This window comes from Balaenoptera physalus (assembly GCF_965194825.1).
Source record: "Balaenoptera physalus genome assembly, chromosome: 1".
Lineage (NCBI taxonomy): Eukaryota > Metazoa > Chordata > Mammalia > Artiodactyla > Balaenopteridae > Balaenoptera > Balaenoptera physalus.
The window spans coordinates 169,888,890-169,909,106 of NC_138882.1; the positions used below are offsets into that span (position 1 = coordinate 169,888,890).

The following is a 20,217-nucleotide window of genomic DNA, read 5'->3' on the forward strand; positions in this document are numbered from 1 at the left end:
GGGTGGCATCAAGAAGGCGGCCTGGAAGGCTGAGCGGGAGCTTTGGTACAAGCTCCACGACTCAAGGAAAGGTGGGGTTCCAGGCCGAAATAAAGTTACCCATGATGCCTCCTTTCCCTCCCCTCCTAGAGTGAAACAGAACTATCCTCTTCTTACCAGAAACCACTCCCTAAAATCAATTAGGGTAGAGAATGCGGGGATCTGTGCCCAGGTGGTCTGTACACTCAGACACATAAGATAAGCAAGTGCACAAACATCCAAGTACCCTACAGAAGTGGGGTCTTACCCCACTGGGACAGTGTTTGCAGGGACTGGCCACCAGTAGTTCAGGGTCAAAAGTGTGTTCCAGCCCAGGTGGTGAAGGTGGCAGCCAGCTCCAGGACATGCGGCTGCTCCACTGCCTTCCCAGCTGGGCCCCCATTCCCATCAGGGTCACCCTGTCAACCATTCATCAGGCGGGCTTGCTTGGGCCGAATGGACTCAGGACGGCATCAGTCCTGGACACGCATACCTAGAGTCCCCCCTTTACACCTGTCGCTAAGGTGCAAAGGCCCATAGGAAGCTGAGAGGTTCCTAAGATTTAGCGGAATTTCCCATTTGAAAGCAGCAGCATTCGCCCTAGGAGGCAGGAACATCTAGCTCTACGCGGGGCTCAGATCCCTGTGAGGCCAGCCTCCCAGCCCCCATTCTGAAGAGTTCTCCCTCCAGCTCCTCGACACACTATCCTAAAGACTGTACAGTCCCACCCCTCCCTCGGCTCCTACAGCCAGGACTTGACACTGGGAGCTTTTCTGGGTCCTGCTCCGGCACTTCCGTTCTTGACTCTGAGCTCATTGAGGTGCAGCTCCACTCCCGGGGAACAGCCCGTTAGACACACGTGTGGACTAGACTTCCACTTCTCCAGGGGGCCGGGCAGCCCATGTGACACCGCCCAAACCTGCTCTGTCTTCAGTTTACCCTGACCCTTGTCCTACTTAACTGCCCCCACTGGAGCCCTGCAGCCTGGCCATGTCCCTGCCCAAAGTGGGGTACTCGCGCTCAGAGGAGCAGACACGCTGTCAGACGCCGCATGCCCCCTCGGACACTGAGCTAGACTCGCAGGGGCGGGGGTGTCACGCAGAGACCCTCAGTCCCAGCGCTCCACGGAAGGAGATGCAGACACGAGTACGGCTCTGGGTGCTCTGGTTCCTCTACCGCTGTTGTCTCTGCACACGCACGTACACACACACACAAACACATAAATACACACACACACACACAAACACATAAATACACACACATACACAAACACACACACATAAATACACACACACACACACAAACACATAAATACACACACATACACAAACACACACACATAAATACACACACATACACAAACACACACACAGCCTAATCTGAATTTGACTAAAAAATGGCCAAAAGAATGCATCTAATTTGATCTCTTCTGGTGGAGAGTCCTGTTCTGACCCAGACCTGGAGTCCAGAGCAGGTTAGATTTAGAACATGGTCCCTAGGGCATCTGTCTCAGCACAGGGGCCCTGCTCCCCGGGATGCTGCAGAGAGGGACTTGAGGGTGTCCTGCGATTGTTGGTCCCTCTGGGGTGAGCTCTTTACAGATCCTTCTGAAGTAAACTTGTCTTAGGTGCAGCCCCAGAATGGCCCCCCACCCCTGGCCCTTCACTGCCCGGCCCGGGTCAGACCACGCCGAGCCTCTTGAGATTTTTGGGAGATCCCCTTGGACTCTTTCCCTTTCGTGCCTCCCTGCTTCCCTAGTCCACTCCCTGGCTAAACTGTTGTGTCCTGTGGCTGAGCCCACATTGGGCAGGTAAAAGGCGGCTGTTTCCTGTGATTCCAGGCCCAGCCAGGTAACCTGGTGCAGGTAGCTAGGAGCCTAGGCGGCACTGTTCCTTTGTCCCCTCAGCTCATCTTCACGCCCACGGCCACCGTCGCTACTGTGCAGCCTGAGCTCGGCACTGGCTCCCCCGCCCGGCCCCCCACCCCCGCCCAGGTGAGGACTCCATGCTTGTGGGAGGGCAGGGGGGTGGGCACCCCCGTAGAGGGGCACTGATAATGGGTGTGGGCCCGAGCCCTGGAGGAGCTTTGAATGTCTGGAAAGTTTGGGATGTTCTGGGAAAGCAGGTGGGAGACAGGGCGTCCCAATGCTCCTAGACTTGCTCCTTAATTCACCGCTGAGAAGGTTTCGGCCACTCTTGACTCTGCTTCGAGTCCCGAACACAGAGCAGGAGTCAGCAGCACGCCGTGAGTGCCAACAACGGTGGTCATCTCTACCTTTTTACCTTACACCCTCCCCAGGATAACTTCTGTTGTTGTTGCCTCTTAAGAGGAAAATTCCACTCTGGTTACACATGCTAGCACCTCTAGGAATCAGCAAAAATTGCATGGAAGAGGGAGCAAAGATGAGTCCTGGGTCCCTTCCTTCTGCTGGGAGTACCCAGACACTGCAGTGGCTGTAAAGATTCTGTGGGCTGCAGGGGAGAGGAACCATCCCCAGCTACAGACCGGGAGGACCCACCTGGTAGCAAGGTTATCAGATTTGTCAGATGTGAGTCTGGCACAGCCTCCGTGTGTCCAGCAGAGGGCACCAGGGACCAGGTTGAGGAAGCAGGCCCATCCTGGCGTAAACCTGATCCTGAGGACAGGATAATCCTTGGCCTGGGGGACCTTACTGGTCGATTAACTTTCACTTTTGCCCTGGCCTTTTCCAGTGTGGGAAGCCCCGTGCCCCGCTGTATCTGGGAATTCTTTCTAAGTGGTGTGCAGCCCATCCTGATAGTTTGGGGGAGGAGGGGAGGTAACAGAAGGGAGAGACAGCCCGGCCTCCCTGCCTGGGCCTGCCCCTGCCCCAGGAGGGGCAGACATCCCTGCTCAGAATTTAGCTTCTTCTGCTGATGAATCCAATCACTAGCACTCTTTCTGTCCCCTTTAGAAACTCTGCTCCTGGTTCCTCTTTCAGCCCCTGTCTCGTTCTCTCTCTCTCTTTCTTTCTGATTTTAACAACCCACTCTCCTGTTCAGCCATTGGTGGATCCATCCCTAACTCCTCCCCTGTGTGAATTGTGTGTCGGCATTGCTCCTACCCACATTCTCTGGACTCCTACAGACCCCTCTTTTCCAGGTACAGAACTTGACCCTCCGAACACAGCAGACACCAACTGCAGCAGCCTCGGGCCCTACCCCCACTCAGCCTGTCCTGCCCAGCTTGGCCCTGAAGCCCACGCCGGGTGGTAGCCAGCCTCTGCCTACCCCATCACAAGGCAGAAACACTGCTCAGGGCTCCCCCGCAGGTGCCAAGCCTGGCATAACTGACAGTGTGACGGAGCCACTCAAGAAAGGAGATGGCAACAGCAGTGTGCCAGGGAGCTTGGAGGGTCGGGCTGGGCTCAGCCGAATGGTACCTGCTGTGGCAACCCACCCCCTCATTGCACCAGGTAAGGGCTCCAGGAAGAAGGATCCTATCCCAGAAAACTCAGAAGGACTATGGGTCAGGGGGAAACTTTCAAACTTTCCTTTTTCCCATGGACATGCTAAGATGTCAGCCACGTGTCTCTTTTTCCCCTCCTACAGTCTTGAGATGTTCATCAGCTCCAGATTCTGTTTTAGGCTTCCAGCCTAGCTTTAAAGAAGGAAGCCACATCAGTGGGAATAAACGAGACCTTCTTCACAATGGGCATCATGGTGATTCTCAGGGTACACAATCATAGCTCTTCACTTTGAGAGTGGAGGTTTGGCAGTTAGACTATTTTGAAATTCTCTAAGGGTCAGCCAAAAGGACAGGGGCTAGCCAAAGGCATGTAAGAGTCCCACAGGGAGATGAAGAGAAGTGGGAATCTTATTTTCTCATCATTCAACAGACATTTGTTGACTAATATTCGCCAGTTATGTTGCCAGTTCTGGGTGTGCAGAGATAAATAAGGTGTGGGCCCTGCCCTCCCAGGAGGGCACAGTCTGGAGAGACAGACAAGTACAATGCAATATAGGGTGATAAGTACTGTAATAGATGTGATCACAGAGGCACTATATAGCCTGGCGGAGAGGAGCCGAGAAAGGCTTGCTGGTGACGGTGACACTTGAGAATAAATCTTTCAGATTAAAAAAGTAATAATCCAGCAGATTACTTGTGAGGCAGATTCTGTGAAGGGGATGAATCAGTATTCCCTGTGGCTAGACTCTTTCCCTGCCTGCTAACATTCTCCCAGTGCTGCCTATTGTAGGCAATCTTTAATGAGAAAATCTGCCAAGAGCCCCAGAAGCCAGACTTATCAGTCTCGGGAACAAGACCAAGCTGTTACAGCACAGAAATGTAGTGGTGGACCACGTGGCTTTGCATTAAAGAGAAACTCACCCTGGTCACATCCCTGAAATAACCACTAACCCTCTGTCCTCATCCAGACTATTTTACCATCCAATCTAACCTGCATTTTTTTTTCTTGAGAACCTACTTTATGCTTGTTACTAAAATAACCAAGATGGTCAAAATGTGATTTCTTACCTAAAGGAGTGTGCAGTCAAAAGGAGGGAGCCAGATATATAAGCAAATCCATTCAATTTCATAAATACCATTGTAGGAGTAAGTATAAGGTAAGTGTGGGCCCAGGTGGGCACCTCAGTGCCAGACAGGAGGGGTCAGAGATGCTGTCCCTCCAAGGAAATGGCACTGAGTATTGAAGCAGGAGTCATTTCCCCAACAGACAGAGGAGGGGAAGGTATTCTAGACAGACAGTGGGAGGCGAGCTGGGGAGAATCTGAATTCAAGTCCTTTATTCACCCTTTTGAGGCTTCAAGGACAGATGTGGTCTCAGCCTCCAGTGGTCACTCCGAGCTGAGGCAGGCACCTCCCTGCAGAGGCCTGACTGCCCCGTGGCTCCAGGCGTTTCGCCCTGTCCAGCATTGCTTTCTCCAGAGACTAGTCTAGCCTCTTCCTTTTATGAAGAAAGAAATGGAGGCTCAGAGGGTAAAGTCTGGAGGGTCTTACCCTGAGCTGATAGCAGCTGAGACTAGAGCAAGGAGCCCAAATTAACATTTCTTCTACCTTCCCCTGCAACCTACAAACCCTAGAGCAACATCCGGGCTTCAGGACTTCCTGAGAACCCCATTTCTGCCCAGGCCAAAATGTAACCTCTCCTTAGATCTAAGCCAGCCCCCCAGATTCTAAGGACCCTTCAAAGGAAAGACCAGTCCTTAGGGTTCTTCCTAAGGCTCCTAGGCAACCCTGGGGCCTCAAGAAAACTGGACAGAAAGGGGACCAGCCCTGATAAAAACCTCTGATGTAGACTAGATAATATGCTGGGCTTTTTTATGTACCTCACCTCTTTTGACCTTCAAAAGAACCCTGTAAGGTAGATGCTTTTATCCATTTAACAGATGAGAAAACTGAAGCTCAAAGCGGTTACCCAAGAACTTACTATAAGTGTCACTCAAGGTCACACCAGTATTACATGGCAGAACTGGAAACCAATTCCTTGTCTGGCTGAGTCAGATCCTGTGTTCTTAATCATCAAGCCACATTTGCCTCTCTCAGTTCTTACAGTGGGGCTTCCTAGGCCTTTCTTATTCCTGACCCAGAGCTCAAAGAGCCTGACCGTTCTAAGACTGTTCTGGGTTTTACAGAGTCTAGTGAAGGGCTCTCTTCTCTTGAGCCTGGTAAAGGGGAAGGCCCGTGAGTTACAGACTGAGGTCCAGGGCCCCAGGTGTGGCCTGAGACTTAACAGCATGTGGCTATAGGCAGTACAGAGACCAGTGGTTCCCCAGAACTTTCTACGGAGCAGCTGTGAGCTGCAGACCACAAAGACCGTCTCCCCAGTGAGACAAATCAGTAGGCTTTGCATTGTTCCTGTCTCCCACCATCCCCTCCTGTTCTTCCCTTCCTCTCCCACCCCTTCCTCTTCCACTCCTCACCCCCACCGCCCAAACGGAAGGCAGCAGGGACGTTTAAGATGCGGCAGACCCTCTCAGGGCCTCTAGAACAAAAAAAGGCTGAAATAATCCTCCTGACCTGATGGGGGGCGGCCTGGAGCAGCACCTGCCTTGGGTGCCACAGTTCCCCAGCGAGGAGGAAACTTCTGGCCTCCTGCCCAGCCAACGGACTGCAAATGAACGGAGGGATCAGAGTGTGTGCGCATGCGTGTGTGTGTGTGTGTGTGTGTGTGTGTGTGTGTGTGATAGAGAGAGAGAGGGATGGGGAGCAGAGTGGCAGGTTTTTGCTATTGGAGCCTTTTTTGAGCTGGCTGGCTGGCTGCCCCCAGGGAAAGTAACCAGTGGAGACTTGTGGCGGAGGCAGTGCTGGGAGGAGGGCAGACAGGACTGCGTTCTCCTGGGGGCTCTTTCCTCCCAGAGCAGGCAAACGCTCTAGTCCCAGCTGGGACTGCTCCCACTGACAGCTGTTTGGGGGCAAAGCCCCTCCCCCATGGCAAGCTCCCTGCTGTTCCTGCTCCTGTCACCTTGGCAACGGGCTTCTTTAGGCTCCGCAAATAGAAAAGGTCCCTTATGCCCTGAAAAGGCGTGGGTTGGTGGGTGGGGGAGGGGAGTAGGAGGCGGAAAGCAGAGCAGAGAGGTTGGGCTTCTTGGTGATCTGAGGACCCAACCAGGAGGGCAGAAGAGGCGCAGGCTGCAAGGTCCCATGGGCCTGGCTTCCAGAGGCGCCAAGACCTGGGGGAGCTGGGCCACAGCTCCTGATAGGAGGCTTGGTTCTTGGAGCCCTCATTCTAGGGGCTAAACTCAAGGCCTTGGATGCACATGCAGGCTCAAAGGTGAGGAGAAAGTGGCTGACCAGGAGGGAGATGCTGTGATAAAAGAGAACTGAAAAGCCTGGGCCCTTTTCACACAATTGTGCTCCAGATGCCAGGTCTTTGTTGTGTCTCTTGGTCCCTCCTCAGGTCTCTGGAAGGAGAGAGAATTCACTGTTGGGAAGGCCTGCCACACAGCGGCTTTGTTTTATCACAGAGAGGGTTTTGTGTCGGGGAGTGGTGATTCTGTCTGTGATAGGCGGGACAATGTGATGGGTGCTGATTCCAGGACTCTTGGGTACCATATTTCCCTCCCAAAGCAGCTGCCAAACTGTAGGGTAGATGCACTTTTACTTAGAGAATCCAGCAGAAACCAAAACACACATGTGGGCCTGTTATCTAGCTGGAATCAGATCCCCTACAATTTTGATGTTAAAATCATGCAGCCAGCCATGAAAGTCATTTCATTTATCCACTGTAGGATCAGATTTAGATTACTAACCATCTCCTCCTTATACTAGGGGGGAAAAGCCAGCAGATATCAGAGGAGGAGTTTTATATTTTGCTGAACATTTCTCACCATGGGTGTGTGTGTGTGTGTGTGTGTGTGTGTGTGTGTGTGAGAGAGAGAGAGAGAGAGAAGAAGCAGACTGTGTTCCTTGGAACTGTTGAGCATTCCTTCTTTCCTGAAATCCTTCACCCCAAGCTCCTGTTATGTTACTTCCATGGTTGCTGCCAGTAATAATAATTATTACCAGTTAATGAACAACCATGTTCCAGGCACTGTACTAAATGCCTAACCTACATACTTCATTTAATCCTAGCAATAATTATTCATCTCACAAATTAAGAAGATAGGGCTCAGAAAAAAATAATTAACTACCATCTCCATATAGCTTTTCACTCTTTAATTGTTCAATTCAGCTCAACAAATATTCATTTAGCACCTATTAGGTGCCAAACGTGATGCCAACCATATGGGTGTTAGAGTTGAACAAGTGTATAGTCTAAGAGGGGTTGTGGAAATTTGAGTCGTGCCTTGAAAAATGAGTACGTTTCCAGAACAGAACTGAAGGGGGATTATCTCAGCTGGCACTGGGAGGCACTATGCCCAGAGCGGCCACGTGTGCCTGTGACCATCTGTGTGTGTAGGTGGCCCTGCTGCCCCTTGCTTTTCCCTGGCCCCACTGCCATTAGGTGTGGGACTCCCAAAACACTCTGTCCATCCCCCTTGTGTTTGACTTCAACACCTACGTTTTCAGACACCTGCCACCTGTCCACAGATGACTTCTCAATGCGTGTCCGTCCCTGTCCTCCTCCCCTCTCCCCAGAGATTTCCAACTGTCTATAGGATACGCCCACGTGGATATCACCCCACCGGCATACAGATTTTTAAAATTTGGAGATTCATAAAACAAAAACAAAAACCCGGAAGTCTTCCTCTTCAGAAAGGTCCCCCTTTCCCGGTTCCTGGCTGCTGTCCACAATCATCAGGTATTCCTAGACTCAGACTTACAATCTCAGGGTTGTTTTGACTTCATTTTCCTTCATCGGAGAGGCAGGGTGTTATCATGGGAAAAGCAGAGACTTCGGAGTTAGACGTGGTTTCAGACCCCAGCTTCATCACTTACTAGGTTTATGACCGTCATCAAGTTACTTAATCTCTGTAAATCTCGATTTCTTCATCTGTAAAACAAAGATGGTTATATTTACAACAGACTGTAAAAATGGATGAGATGGCCTGCAGAAGTGATCAGATATCTACCGAGTAGGCTCACAGTAGATATCCGTTCCCTTTCCCTCCTTATTCCCACCCTCCATCACCGCCCAGTTTATCACCAGGCTCTGACCACATTTCCTACGTGTCGGCTCCCGGCTTTGCTTAAGGCCTGCTGACCATACGAGGCTTAACTGACCACCAGAACATCCTGCTCATAGCTGCCAGAATCGCCTTCCTCAGAGACTCCTTTCTTGTTTAGAAACCTTCACTGGGTCTTTATTTCCTACTCTGTCAGTCACAGGAGGGATTCAATAATCAGCACATTAATGACTTCTGACTGACTGACTCTGACTCTGGGCTGGGAGCCTTCAAGACCCCCCAATTGCCCCTTGAACCACTCTCATCACTCCCAGCTCCCTCGCATAGATCCTCTGCCTCGCCTTCCCCACTTCCCCCCGCCCACCTTTGTAACTTATTTGACCCACATAGACCTTCTACCTCCCCACCTTCTGGCATAACACACCCCCTTCGTTGTCCACCCCTCCAAGATTACCTCCAAAGTTCTCAACAGTCCCCAACTAACACTTGAAGGCCTGCCATTTCAACTTGAGCTCGCTGACTGCGCCATTCACTCGCCCGTCAGCATTTTTTGAGCATTTGTGAGATATAAGGCACGATGCCTCATCTGTCAGGTGAAGCCAACTTCCCCGGAACTTGCTGCACTGTGGAAGTCTCTCGGAAACAACTCTCTCTCCTTGCTTGTAAAGTGGGGATACCGCCCATTTGCTTCAGAGGCTGATTGTAAGGAATAAATGAGACTCAAATTACGAGAATGCTTTGAGAAGTTCAAAACAATATACAAATAGCAGGTAGTATTTTAAGAATAGCTACCACTTATTGTGCATCTTCTCAGTATGAACAAAGGCAGGGAACCTCTCCTCTTTGTGGTTGAAGCATAATATTCCATTTGATACTAATGACTACTCTATGAAGTGTATATCACCATTTGCAGAACAGGAAGTCAAGATTCAGAGAGGTTAAACAATTTGTCTTAAGTTGCACAGCCTGTAGGTGGCAGAACCAAGATTCAAACCAGATCTGTCTGACTCTAAAACCGACACCTTTAGCCACTTATGCTGTATTCTCATCCCTCTACCAAGGGTGGGTAGTTTCTTTTCTAATGCTGCAAGCTGCCTTATAAGGAATCCTGCTCACAGAGGATATGTGGTGGTTTTGCCAGGTAGTTGCAGAGCAGGTCTATAAGATATTAAGGCATAGACAGCCCACCATAGAGTGCCCCTGAGGTCAGCAACCCTGTTCTTGTAAACTTGTTTCGTCTTATGGGGAAATTCCCTTAGCTCCATTTCCCCTCTCCTATTCCTCCTACCCCTCAGCCTGGAAGGACTGCATCCGGGAAAATTCACGTGGCTGTTGCTTTCGGTTTTCCTAAAAGGAGCTTTCTTGTCTAGTTATGTGCATGTGGGACTCTGACCTCTAGAGTCAACCTCAATCTCAGTCACTCCCCGAGGCCTGATCACATGAGACATCTTTGGAGATGAGCAGCCTCTGGAGAGTGCTGGCATCATTTAGACCCACCCATCATTTTGCCTCTTCTCTGGCTACTCCTGCATAGTCGTCCCGGGTTCAGCTGTACAGGATGCCCTGTGGGTCCTTGAAAGCACCGGGGTGCACAATGCCTCCAAGTCTTCCCACGTGCTCTTCCTTTCAGCATCTTCTGAACTCTGAGTCATGCTAAACACTTACTTCCTCTGGGAAGCCTTCTCTGTTTTCCTTCCCAAGCTGAATCCCCTTTTCTGTGTTCTCAGTAGTCTGTGCTTATCTCCTGTCATAACATTTACCAGGTTATACCGAGAGTGTCTGTTTTCCAGCTATCTCTTTGACCAAACTGTAACCTATTCTAGGAACCATGTTTTAGCCAGCACCAAACATGGTACTTGGTCTATAGTAGGTGCTTAGTAATGTTTGTTGAGTGAATGAATGGTTGAAAGTATCTCTTCACTTAACTCTCTAAACCTTGAAGAGTAGTGGGTTGTAAAAAGTTATGCCATTCCTCTCTCACAGGCACCCTCCTCTCACCCATGGTCCAGGTAACTCCAAACTCTAGTCAAGTATTGCAGATCAGAGAAAAATAAGTGTTTGAGCAAACCTCCAGCCTACAACTGGGATGCTTGCAGCCCCCATGTACTTTGAGACAAGAGTCCCAGCATTTCTGGACAGTGAGCTGTTTCCTGCATCTGTGAAGACTTGGGATCAATCGAGATCCATTACTGATCACAAGTTCTGGCAGTGGATGCAGCGAAGGGGGCGTGCCAGTAGGCGGTCACAGCCAGCCCTCCTGCATGGGGGCCTTAATCCTCTTATTGCTAACAACCAACTGTTTGGGGAACAGTGAATTGGTCTCTTCAGATTCTAAGGAGGCCATCAAGGTTAGAGCACCAGATGGGAAGGTGAGCATTGGCTGGAGTCTCTCCTTTTAACTGGGCCCTAATTTGTTGAGGCCCTAGGCCTGCCCCTCCTCTGCTCCCTGACAGAAAGGGCTGATGAGGCCTTCCAAAGCTGTGGCTGAGGTCCCATGGAACCAACCCTTTGTTCCTTAGAAGCAGTGAGCTTTCCAGCTGCAGGGGATGGGGCAGCCAAAATAGGTACAAGCGAGAAATGAAGCTACTGGACTGTAGGAAAAAATAAAGGTCCAGAGTGATTTCTGTGCATTCATATTTCATAAACCGTATGCCCCATCCTAGCTGTAGCGAAGAGGGATGAGGCCTCCTCTGGCATTGTGGCTTCAGTGGGAAGTGCCCACCTTCACCACCCCACGCTGAGCTGGGAGGGCGTGGGCGAGGGAGGAGAATCCATCCATCTCACCAGGATTGGCAGCAGACAGTTGCTAAGCATCCACAGATGTAGCTTATTATGTTGGACAATGTGGAAGGGAAAAGAAACATTAAAAACCTAGTTCCATTAAAGCACATCTTTTAAGTTTAAAAAAAAAACATAAAACAAGTCTTTAACTCAAAAAGCATATAGTCTGGTCGGATAGATAGGAAATAAACACATAAAAGCATAAAAGTATTCCAGTTTAAGACACCACTGATTATAAGACACACCATTATTTTTAATTTATTTATTTTATTTATTTATTTTTGGCTGTGTTGGGTCTTCGTTTCTGCGAGGGCTTTCTCTAGTTGTGGCGAGCAGGGGCCACTCTTCACCGCGGTGCGCGGGCCTCTCACTGTCGCGGCCTCTCTTGTTGCGGAGCACAGGCTCCAGACGCGCAGGCTCAGTAGTTGTGGCTCACGGGCCTAGTTGCTCCGCGGCATATGGGATCTTCCCAGACCAGGGCTCGAACCCGTGTCCCCAGCATTGGCAAGCAGATTCTCAACCACTGCGCCACCAGGGAAGCCCCCATTATTTTTTTAACTCTAAGAAAAGCACTACCAATTAAACCAACATCATCAACTGTAATATGCATCCCAATTCAAAAGATGTTAAAGTGGAGGTGGGGGGGAAAGAATCGATTTTTAAGAATCAATGAAATACATATACAAGATAGCACATGTTAAATCATAAATGAATCAAAGAAACAAACAATAAAGTGTTCAGGACTTCTGAGGGAAAACCCATAATTGAGGGTTAAGGCAAAGAGAGAAAACACGAGCTGAGCCTGGGCCAAAGAAGCTTATGTTTTACTGAGATCACTGAAGTGGAAGGAGGGCATTCCAGAAAATGGAAGCACTGAAATCAAAGCCAGAAAGGCACGGGGGAAGTGATGTTGTACAGACAATGAGCAGAGAAGTTAGGGTGGGTGAAGGTGAGGGCAGGAAGGTGGTGAGCAGAGGTTGGACAGGAGGAGAGGCTTCAATAACCCAGAGTGCTGATAAAACCAAAATGGCCTGTGGGGTTACCCCCATTTCATCCATATTCTGACTCTGAAGAGGAAAAGTTCTGCGGGACAAACAAGCTGGAGTCCCACCGTGTTGTCATTCATGCATTCATTCATTCATTCAGCAATACTGATTGAGCATCTACTAAATTCCAGGTACTTTGGAGGAAACAAATCCTAAATTCTGCCTGTCAAGGGGAGATAAGTCATTTACTGAGATAACTATGAGGTATAGGTATCATCGTTACTCCCACTTTAAAGATGATGGCACAGAGGTCCAGGGAGGTCCAGTGACTTGCCCAGCCTCCCACAGGAGGTCAGGGATGATGAGAATTTGATTTATGGCACTCTAGACAGTATGAGACAAGGCACAAACTTCCGTACAGGGGACAGTGGACAGAAAAGATTGCTTAGATCAAAGAAATAATAAAATTGAAAGGTTAGTTTATGTTGTAAGAAGATCTTGAATGTCAGGATCTTTAGACAACCTCAGACAAAGGAGAGTCCCTGATGGCTTTTAATCAGGGATCAGATCTGTGCACTAGGAAGATTAATTTGTGATCTATCTACAATGCGGATTATAGAGAGAAGAAACTGGAATCAGACCAATTAGAAAGCTATTACAACCCTTTAAATGAAAGGAATTTGACCCAGGATAATGCTTGAGTTAAATCACGGTCTTGGCTTTTTATTAACCTTGAAAGGTTAAGGATGTACACTCCCCTCAAAATACCCTGGGGTCTTTGATCTATGAACTTATCTAAGCCATCATGAACTTTGTTTCCAGCCTTGTCATATACTAGCATCATTTGTTCTAAAACAATGGCCTTAGGGTTTCCACAAGCAGCACGGGGTCGGGGAGAGAGTGGGACAGAGAGGAGGCCCCCGGATCGAGGGCCGCGAAGCCAACAGTTGCCTCTCCCAATCTTGGTAAACAAAGGTGTACTGCACCTAACTACACTCTTTATACTCTACAGATCTAGACCCTTCTTCTCTAACCTTCCCTTTTCCACCTTATAAATCCTGAATTTTAAACTCTTTTCCTATGATAGCCACCCCCATCAGATTGTATGATTGCTAGTCCAAACCTCTTGTCTCACAGTTAAAACCCCGAAGCCCTGGGAAGGAAAAGGACCTGTCTCAGGCCACACAGCCAGTGGGTAGCGGGACAAGCCTCCGACCCTCCTAGCCTCTCTGAGCTGCACCATCCCCAGCTCTCAGCTCAGACCGGCAGTCCCTAGAGGGACTCTGTCCCCCGGCAGGAATTCATGGTTTTGTAATACGGGAGAACAAGTTTTACTTGTGTCTTCAGTGACGCTGCCCATCATTCTGCAGATCTTTTTAGCCTCTAGAGACTAGCCAGGCATTTCATGGCCTCTGCGGTATCTGTCCAGTGTCTTAACAATGGTCATCTTAAAAATCCCTGATTTTTTTTTTAATTTTATTTATTTATTTATTTATTTATGGCTGAGTTGGGTCTTCGCTTCTGTGCGAGGGCTTTCTCTAGTTGCGGCAAGCGGGGGCCACTCTTCATCGCGGTGCGCGGGCCTCTCACTATCGCGGCCTCTCTTGTTGCGGAGCACAGGCTCCAGACACGCAGGCTCAGTAGTTGTGGCTCACGGGCCTAGCCGCTCCGCGGCATGTGGGATCTTCCCAGACCAGGGCCCGAACCCGTGTCTCCTGCATTGGCAGGCAGATTCTCAACCACTGCGCCACCAGGGAAGCCCCCAAAATCCCTGATTATTAAGTTTGCCTGACTAACAATCTTGGCCTGACTGTTAAGTTTGAGCTATTCCTAAGGTGAAATTAGGAGACAAGGCTCAGGGTGAGGTCAGGGGCATTTCATAATCACCAAATGCCTGCTGGCAATTTCCATTTGGACATTCTGCCATCACCTCAAGCCCCACACATTTCTCTCAAAACCTCATGGCCGTCCGTGTTTCCCCCTCCCATCTTTCCCTGTCATCCAGGTTACAGCCCGTGGGCCAACCATACTCCCTCCTCTGCCTACAGCAGTCGGTCACCAAGGAGCATTTTGTTTCTCCTTACCGCCTCGTTTCTGTCCTCTCCTTTCCATTCTTATTGGCATTCTGCTTGGAACTCTGTGTTGGGTTGTGATGAGATAGTTGGAAACTTGCTTGTAAATGGACAGAATTTAAGAAAAAAGGTACCTCCCCTAACTCTGTTTGAAATCTGCTTACTTTGCACCTGTGTCACAGGATCCTTTTTAAATGTTAGCTCAGGACCCAGAATTTGCATTCCCCTCATTGGCTGGGAGCCTTTGGTTGTAAAAATCCATTTGTGAGCTTCCAGCTGTGGCCCTCAGTGCTTTTGCAGGGCACAATGTCTCTCTGCCGGCCCTCCAGCTGTGGGAGTCCCTGCAGAGGACAGCTTTTAGGCAGGACAGATTCAGCTGAGCAGCCCTCACGCTAAGCTGGCCTGGATGCCACTAGACAAGAGAGTGAGCGGCTTGAGGACAATCAGTCGCTGAGCTGAATTTCCTGAACCCCTTCTGTCTAGAAGGCATGAGCTGGACACAGGAGGGGTAACTAAAAAGTGTAAGGATCCTCACCTCAAAGAGCTAGCCTGGTTAAAATGGAAGAAGAAAGGACCAGCAGCAAATGGCAACACATGAATTCCAGTTCAGGACAATACGTTTGTTTATTTATTTAGCCCCCATCTAATATTAGGCATCATACAAGGTTCTGGATAAAGAGATACGTGATAGTTTCGGATCACGAGGGGTTCATGATCTGGAAGGGAAGACAGCTAAGAAACAATTACAATCCATTGCGAGACACGTCATTATGGTAGAGGTGAGCCCAGGATACTCAGCACCTAAGCCAAGACTGAAATAATAATTTTAATTATCTGATTGAATATATGAATTAAATGATTGACGATGACCATGTGCCAGGCACTGCGCTGTGCACATAATGTCATCTTTCTCTCATTTTATTCGCACAGCATTTTTCTTCTTTCATCCTTACAACTTTCTGGGCAAGAACTATTTTTGTTTCTGGTTCTCAGACAAGGCAGCTGAGGCCTAGAGAGGTTAAGCAGCTAGCCCAAGGTCCCTCACTGGGTAACAGAAGGAACCAGTGGTCCATCCCAGGCTGTCTCCCCCCAGAGCCTGAGGACCGTGTGTACAACCGACACTCCCTGGAGGGGGCCCAGCCTGAGCAGAGCCAGTAGGGTGAATAAGATCCAGCCTTACAGAGCTGGGCTGGGTGATGGGAGACTGCACCTGTTGCAGGCACAGAGAAAAGCGAGTGAAGGGCATGGAGGAGAGAGAACATAGAACACTGCAGAATCCAGTGTTTCTCTCAGCCGCTGGAATGATCAAAGAAGGCTTTGCAGAGGAGGTGAGCTTTGCATTGGCCTTTGAGGGACAGCCAAGGGCCCAATGTTTCGGCATGGGAAGAAAGCAAGAAAACAGAGAGAGAAGGCCAGGCCGTGGCAATGGTCAGGCCAGGCTCTAGGTGAAAGAGGAAAGAGATGAAAGCAAGAACACCGAGTTTGGAAAGCCTTCTTTATGTGGATGTGGGAGGGGGCACAGCAGAAGGTGAGACCGAGCCATGCCGCCTAACCTGGCCTCCCCCTCTTCAGCCTATGCTCAGCTGCAGCCACACCAGCTCCTCTCCCAGCCGTCCTCAAAGCACCTGCAGCCCCAGTTTGGGATCCAGCAGCAGCAACAGCAAGCATCACAACAGCCGCCGCCGCCCCAGCCATCACGGCCAGTGCTCCAAGCCCCGTCCCTCCCCCAGCTGGCCGCGGTCCCTCCAAGCCTGGCCCTGCAGCCTGGCCCCGAAGCCCATGCCATGCCGCTAGGCCCAGTCCCATCCACCCTGCCTCTCCAGTGTCCCGCTGCCAACCTGCACAAGCCTGGCAGCGCTCAGCAGTGTCACCCTCCCACACCAGATGTTGGGCCTCACAATGGATACCCTGAGGGCCTGTCTCACACCCCTCAACACAGGTTCCAGCATGCCTCGGCTGTCATCTTACAACTGCAGCCTGCTTCGCCAGTGGTGAGTAAGCCGATCCCAAGGTCCAGGGAACAAAGTGGGAGGACACAGCTCAGGCAATCCCGTGGCCCCCATTTGGATGTGTGTCTGGGTGGGCTGAGTGTTGAAGTCCTCTCTGAGTATTCCAGGAAAGAAAAGGGGCCTCTCCCTAATTTGGGGCTGGCTGAATCTTAATGTCCTTGCCTTCTACCCAAGCTCCATGGAAACGGGGGACATGTCCAGGAATGTAGAGGCAATTCACGAGAAGATCATCTCTGTCCTGTCCTTTAACAGCCCCAGCAGTGCACCCCCGATGACTGGAAGGAAGTTGTACCTGGAGAGAAGAGTGGGCCTGAGACTCGGTCTGGCCCATCACCGCATCAGCAAGCCATCGTCACTGCCATGCCAGGTGGCCTGCCTGTACCCAAGAGCCCGAACATCCAGCAGTCCCCAGCTCATGGTATGAAGTGTAGCGGGGCCCTCGGGGGAGGGGAGAGCATTGGCCTTCCTTGCCACCCCCTGGCACATCTCACTTGGGCATCTAGAATGGGAGGGAAACTACTCCAAGCCCCAAGAAGCAAGAAAGAAGCTGGGTAGGTGGAAACAGAGAGAGGATTGAGAAGATGAAGCAAAGATAAAGAAAGGGGACCCAGAAGGCATAAAGGAGAAAGAAAAGGAGAACTGAAAGTTCTAGATAAGGCTTGCCTGTCATTGCTGTCAGATGTATCTGCATATCCGTATGCCGGGTTGAGAGTTCACCCAGGGATCCAGTTGTCTCAATCCTCTGCTCTGCTTGGTATGAGAGGGTGTTCTTGAAGTTGGCAATATGACAAGGTGGCTGCGTAGTGCAGAGATGAGGGAAATGCCTAGGGGGAGCTAGGAGGGGATTCAGGGTGGGTTCAGCTCGCGGAAAGCATCTTTGAAGGAACGGTGCTCAGCTCTGGGATCCCCACCTTCTGTCTGTGAGTGCTCAGTGACAGGCGGGCTTCTCCAAGACCTGGGTTTTAGGAGACTCTGCTGATCCCCCTACCCTGACGAGAGAGTCACAGCAGTACCTCTGCCTTCACAGTGATCCCTTCGCTTTCCTTTCCTTCTCTGCCAGTGTGCACAGCAATCTTGGCCCAGATCTCAGAGACATTCTGGGCCATGGGCTGCCTACAACTCAGGGAGGCAGTTCCACCATCGGACTAAATGTGTGCTGGGAGTCGGGTGGGGAGAGCCAAGAGAAAAGGGGTTTGGAAACGGAAGAAGGAGAAATGAGAAGAAAAGTACTTTGGGACAAAGTAGTTATAAATGTCCTATAAGGAATGGAGGGTAGAATCAAGGAAAAGGAAAGCAAAGGAATATGAAGAAAAAAACATTAGAAAAATTAAAAGACAGCAAGGAGGTCAGCATTCTCTTGGCAAACTTGCAACGATAAGGAGCTCACCATTTTGAAAAGCAGCCCATTCCACTGTAGGATTGCTCTAATTATCAGAAAGTTGCTCTTCAAATTAAGCCAAAATCTGCTCTCCTGGAACTCCCACCACTGGCTATGATTCTGTCTTGTGGATTGTCCATCTCCTACAGTGTGTATAGACAGTTATCATGTCTCTTTCCTCTCCCCCATTAAAAAAAGAGAAAATCTTCAGGCTAAATATCTGAGATTTATTTCATTTTCTACCTATCACACATCCAGACCTCCCATTCCCACCATGCTGATCGTTCTTGTCTAGCTACATTCTACCTCTCCACTAATTCCTTTAAAGTGTGAGCCCCAAAATGAAGCACATTAATTCCAAATACAAAAAGCCGCTAGTCACCCTAGGTTGGCACCTAGACTTAGCTTTATAAGCCCTTCAGAGGACAGAGATCTGCATGGTATAGTAGAGAGGAACTAAAATTCGTTGAACACCTATGTGCCAAGTTCTGCTCTAAGTTTTCCTTTACTCACTCATGATAACCCTGAGAGATAAATATTATTGTCCCCATTATTTAGAGGAGGAAACAAAAGCTTGAAGAGGCTCCAGGTCACACAGCTATGAAAGGGCAGCGCCGTGATTCTGGCTCCAGGGGTAATTCCCTCACCTGCCTTCAGCAGGACATTGCACCTATGGCCCCACGTTAACTCCCCTGACCCAGGGGAATGATACCCTTAGTTCACCGAGCACTGTGTCACCTGAATTCCAGAGGGGTTGGGTTTGGTTTTTGTTTCTGTCTCTGTTTTTGTGGTTTCTTTTTACATGGACTGCTATCACTTCAGGTCTCCTCCATCTCAAACTTGTACAATTTATATTGTGAGCCAAAACATGATTAATTATATCTGTTAAATGTTATCTTGTGAATTTAGCCCACAGTTCCAGGCTAGCCAGAAAATGGTAATAGTTAACAGCTAACATTTAATGAGTCCTCTCTGCCAGCTTTACATGCATTTCCTCATTTAATCCTGACAGTAACCCTCTGAAGCAGGAACTTTTATCATGCCCATTTTAAAGATAAGAAAACTGAGGCACAGCAAGAATAAGTGGTGGGGCAGGAATGTTTTATATCTGAATTTTGTCACTCATTATACTAACTCCTCTGCTTAACTTTGCCATCTGTAAATTATATAGCGTGTTTTCTTTGTCTTTAACCAATTTGCTGATAGAAATATTGAATAGGACCTGACTGAAGACACATCCCCTGTCTGCAGGTTGGTGATAATCAACAGCCTTTGTTCAAGTATTTGTTATCCAACAACCTCTGAATGAACTGACATTTGCCTCCCTTTCTTCATCTTGTCTAGAAAGCTCTCAAAAATCTCTTTCTGAAATCTAATCTAGATGATACACACATAACAAAGCATCTTGCTTCTGAGGTTCTATCTCATGAGAAAGTAAGTTTTGCACAGTGGAAACAATTGTCAACCACCCAAGATTTAAATATTCATTCTGTGTATGTTTGAATGCCTGCTCTGCGCAAAGCACTGTGGGGTGGGAGGTAATAAATACATAGAGAAATAAGGTCTGTACCCTACCTTCAAGGAGCTTAAAGTCCTCTGGGAAACTTGAGAAATGCATAGGAAAAAAATACAGTAAAAACTAAGATATGATAAATGGCATAGAAAGATTATGGGTAAATGCTTTAAAAGGTAAGAGAGAGAAGTTACTGCCAAGTAGAGATTATCAGGATAGATTGTAGGGAGGAAGTGGCATTATTCTAGAGCGAGGGTTGGCAAACTACATCCCGAGGGCCAAATTCATCACATCACCAGTTTCTGTACAGCCCACAAGCTAATAATGGTTTTTACATTTAAAAAATTTTTTAAGACTCAGAAAAAGATGAATATTTTGTGATACATGAAAATTATACGAAATCCGAATTTCTGTGTCCATAAATAAAGTTTTATTGGGACACAGCCACGTTCATTCGTGTAGTGTTGTCTGTGGCTGCTTTCCTGCTGCAACAGCAGAGTTGAGTAGTTGCAACAGAGACCACATGGCCTGCCAAGTCTAAAATATTTACTATCTGGTCTCTCACAGAAAAAGTTTGCCAGCCACTGTTCTTGAGTCTAGACCTTGAAGGATAGGTAGGACCTGGACGTGTGGCATTGGGGAGAAGGGACTAGTGAAGTAAAGGAAGGGAGGCGGGAGGGTGGGCATGTTTGGGGGACAGAGAGGCCAAGCATTCATAGAACAAAATGTTAAGTGTAAGAAATGCAAAGGGAGAAAGGGGGAGGAAATGTGAATATTAATGAAAGAAGACTTTGAAAATTTGAAACATGGCGGGGGGGGGGGAATGAGGGAAAGAGAAAGGGAGCAAAGTAAACGATCAGGGAATATAAAATAAATGTAAAATGTGGAAATAAAGGAAAAGGGATGAGGCCTGA

The 20,217-nt window shown here is 49.0% G+C and overlaps 1 protein-coding gene and 1 long non-coding RNA gene across 5 annotated transcripts in view; one reads left to right on the plus strand and one right to left on the minus strand.

Annotated features, from left to right (window-relative positions):
- Nucleotides 1-20,217, plus strand: part of PHC2 (polyhomeotic homolog 2) — a 102,021-nt gene that overhangs the window by 57,647 nt on the left and 24,157 nt on the right. For 2 of the 4 annotated variants that reach the window (XM_082413759.1, XM_082413758.1), the window contains exons 6-9: nucleotides 1,859-2,011; nucleotides 3,139-3,451; nucleotides 15,976-16,394; nucleotides 16,665-16,830. In XM_082413759.1, the coding sequence (XP_082269885.1) occupies nucleotides 1,859-2,011; nucleotides 3,139-3,451; nucleotides 15,976-16,394; nucleotides 16,665-16,830 (1,051 nt within the window). The remainder of the gene's footprint in view (nucleotides 1-1,858; nucleotides 2,012-3,138; nucleotides 3,452-15,975; nucleotides 16,395-16,664; nucleotides 16,831-20,217) is intronic. The other 2 variants (XM_082413760.1, XM_082413761.1) reach the window with 2 other exon arrangements.
- The window catches only part of LOC309638194, a 30,484-nt gene continuing 14,015 nt past the window's right edge, over nucleotides 3,749-20,217 (minus strand). Inside the window, exons 2-3 of the long non-coding RNA XR_014251016.1 lie at nucleotides 9,019-9,260; nucleotides 3,749-8,431 (exon numbers count right to left, since the gene is read on the minus strand). This is a non-coding gene — a long non-coding RNA (uncharacterized lncRNA). The remainder of the gene's footprint in view (nucleotides 8,432-9,018; nucleotides 9,261-20,217) is intronic.